Source organism: Notolepis coatsorum, assembly GCF_963971535.1.
Source record: "Notolepis coatsorum genome assembly, contig: SCAFFOLD_4213, whole genome shotgun sequence".
NCBI classification, from domain to species: Eukaryota; Metazoa; Chordata; class Actinopteri; order Aulopiformes; family Paralepididae; genus Notolepis; species Notolepis coatsorum.
Genome location: NW_028172465.1, coordinates 11,818 through 14,186, shown reverse-complemented (window position 1 = coordinate 14,186; position 2,369 = coordinate 11,818). Strand labels below are relative to the sequence as shown.

Sequence of the window (2,369 nt, the reverse complement as noted above, 5' to 3'; positions counted from 1 at the left end):
ATGATAACATACACTTACTGTATACACTGATGATACTGCCAATTACTGTCTGGGATCATGACTTAGTATTGGGCAAATTCAATGGCAGATGACCGCGTTTTAGCCTAACATCGGCTCAATATCCATGTTTAGCCTAATATCAGGCCAATATCCGTGTTTTAGCCTAATATCGACCCAGTATCTGTGTCACTATTGATATCAATGTGTCCCTTCCTTTGATTGCAAAAACCAGCGGGAGACATGAAGTAAATACAGTGTGTGATCGAGGAGGGTGAAATCTAGACAATTTAGATATGCAACTCTGGCCCTTACCTTTGTCATCATGACACGTGTAGCTGTACACAGCCACTGGTGAGTGACTGACAAGGTTCTCATCGTGGTGCCACCCTACTGCCATCTTGCCCATGCCATAGTAGGGCTCCTCTTTGAGCTGGCTCATAGTCGCTGGGTCCATGTAGTTGAGCAAGGTGACGTTGAAGCAGGGTGACCCTGCCGTCACCCCAAGTTCACCCCGTTTAGCCTCGGAGGACTCTCCCTCCTCGCTGTGCTTGGACTCTGTGTCTCCTTCTTCGCCCAGTTTGGGCTCCGCCTTGGCTCGCTGCGGCAGCCCGTCCCTGTCCTTTCTTTGACCGACGTCGGAGCAGAAGAAGGTGTTGAGCTCCCACAAGGCCTTGCAGGCAGCCCTCATGTCGGGGTCACAGCAGCTTTGACCTTTGAACTCGCCTTCCTCACTGTGCCAGGGGATGGCGAACAGCCGTGTGTCTAGGTAGCGGTAGGTGTGGCCCGGTTGGCCCAGGAGGGTCCTCGACACGACGGTGAAGACGTCTCGCTCGCGGATGCGAACCAGATCCCTCAGGAGGCATCCCTTCCTCCTCAGGGTGAGCAGAGCTGCCTGCACCCGGCCATGAAGCCCCTCAGGCAGGGAGCAGGAGTGTCTCAACACCAGCCCAGAGTAACTGGAGTCCCACTGGGAGAGACACACAAACACAGTCCTATCATAACCGTCGCAGACTCTCTAGGATCACGCAAAATACACTGACGAGGTTTAGGATGGAAACAATTGTCAGTGATATGACAAAATCACCATGAACCCATGAAAGTCAAGGAGCAATCAATGAACAGATTTTCATTAACAAAAACAAAACAAAAACAGCTAAATTACTGTAGATGAAATTACTCAAATGTGACCAAAACAAACTAATGACAAATATTTTAGTGGGACTAGAATAACACCAAGGTCGTAAAGGGAAAATTTACCATAAAACACAATCTTTGTTATACTATTCCAAATATCTTAGGCAGTTACGTCAATATCTATAAATACTGGAAATCAGAGCATCAAGACTTACATTATTTTTGTGATGTCAAACAGTATTGTCGAAATAACGTGTGATTTCTGTTTTACGATTTCCCCTGCTAGTGTGTGTGTGTGTGCGTGTGCGCGTGTGTGTGTGTGTGTGTGTGTGTGTGTAAATGCCCTCTACTCCCTTCCGCACAGGTGCATACAGCTACCCCCCACAGCTCCAAGAGCAGTAGTACGCTACAGTAGGTAGGAGGTCTACAGGTCTGTGTTCTGTGGAGGTCTGACTGGACTCACCAGCTGCTGAAAGCCGTGGTCTGGAGGCCCTAGGAAGGGTATCTTCTGGTCACCCAACTCCTCCAGTAGCCTGTGCCTCTAGAAGACAAAGGACAAGACCCAGGTAAGAGCACAGCCCCTTCGACCAGCTAGAAGTCCACATGATCTTACATGCCTCTATGAGGGGCGGAGGGACTGAATCCACTCGTTGCATCATACAATGTTACATATTGACGGCGGTTGATTTTTATTCCATTTGATTCCATTGATTTTGAAATAAAGGAATATAGAAGTGTGATAGGCTATACGAATGTAACTCAGTCAGTAATATCTGATTATATGCACAACATATATACCGTAATTTTAGGACTATAAGCCGCGGCTTTTTCCCCCATTTTTCGACCCCGTGGCTTATATAACGGTGCGGCTTATATGTGACTCACGTGACCAAACCCGAAAATGTAAAAATCAAAATATTGCTTTTTTGACTGCATTGAAATGTTATTTATCTGTTCCCTTATTTGCTAAACTTAATACAACTTGTAAATGAGTTAATTCTTGTTATTTGTCCAACAGTATTGTGTCCCAATGCTGGTGGGAAGACTACAAACGAGAAGTCTAGTCCTAGTTGCTGGTGTTCGCAGGCGTTTGCCTGACCGCAGCAGCTTGAACAAATGGGAGCTTCCTCAAACAGCCATCTCTTTCCCGACAATCCCCTCTGTGCACAAACCCTTACATATGGTAATTAAACATTAAAACACCTGCGGCTTATAGTCCAGTGCGGCTTATATAT

At 46.6% G+C, this 2,369-nt stretch overlaps 1 protein-coding gene across 1 annotated transcript; it reads right to left on the bottom strand.

Moving 5' to 3' along the window:
* Window positions 1–312: 312 nt before the first annotated feature.
* LOC311248052 (alpha-ketoglutarate-dependent dioxygenase FTO-like) lies at window positions 313–1,675 on the bottom strand (the record flags this gene model as incomplete). Its single annotated transcript, XM_084339014.1, has 2 exons — window positions 313–967; window positions 1,598–1,675. Coding segments are annotated over 2 exons (733 nt in total), but the record flags the coding sequence as incomplete, so codon positions are not given.
* Between the last annotated feature and the right edge of the window lie 694 nt (window positions 1,676–2,369).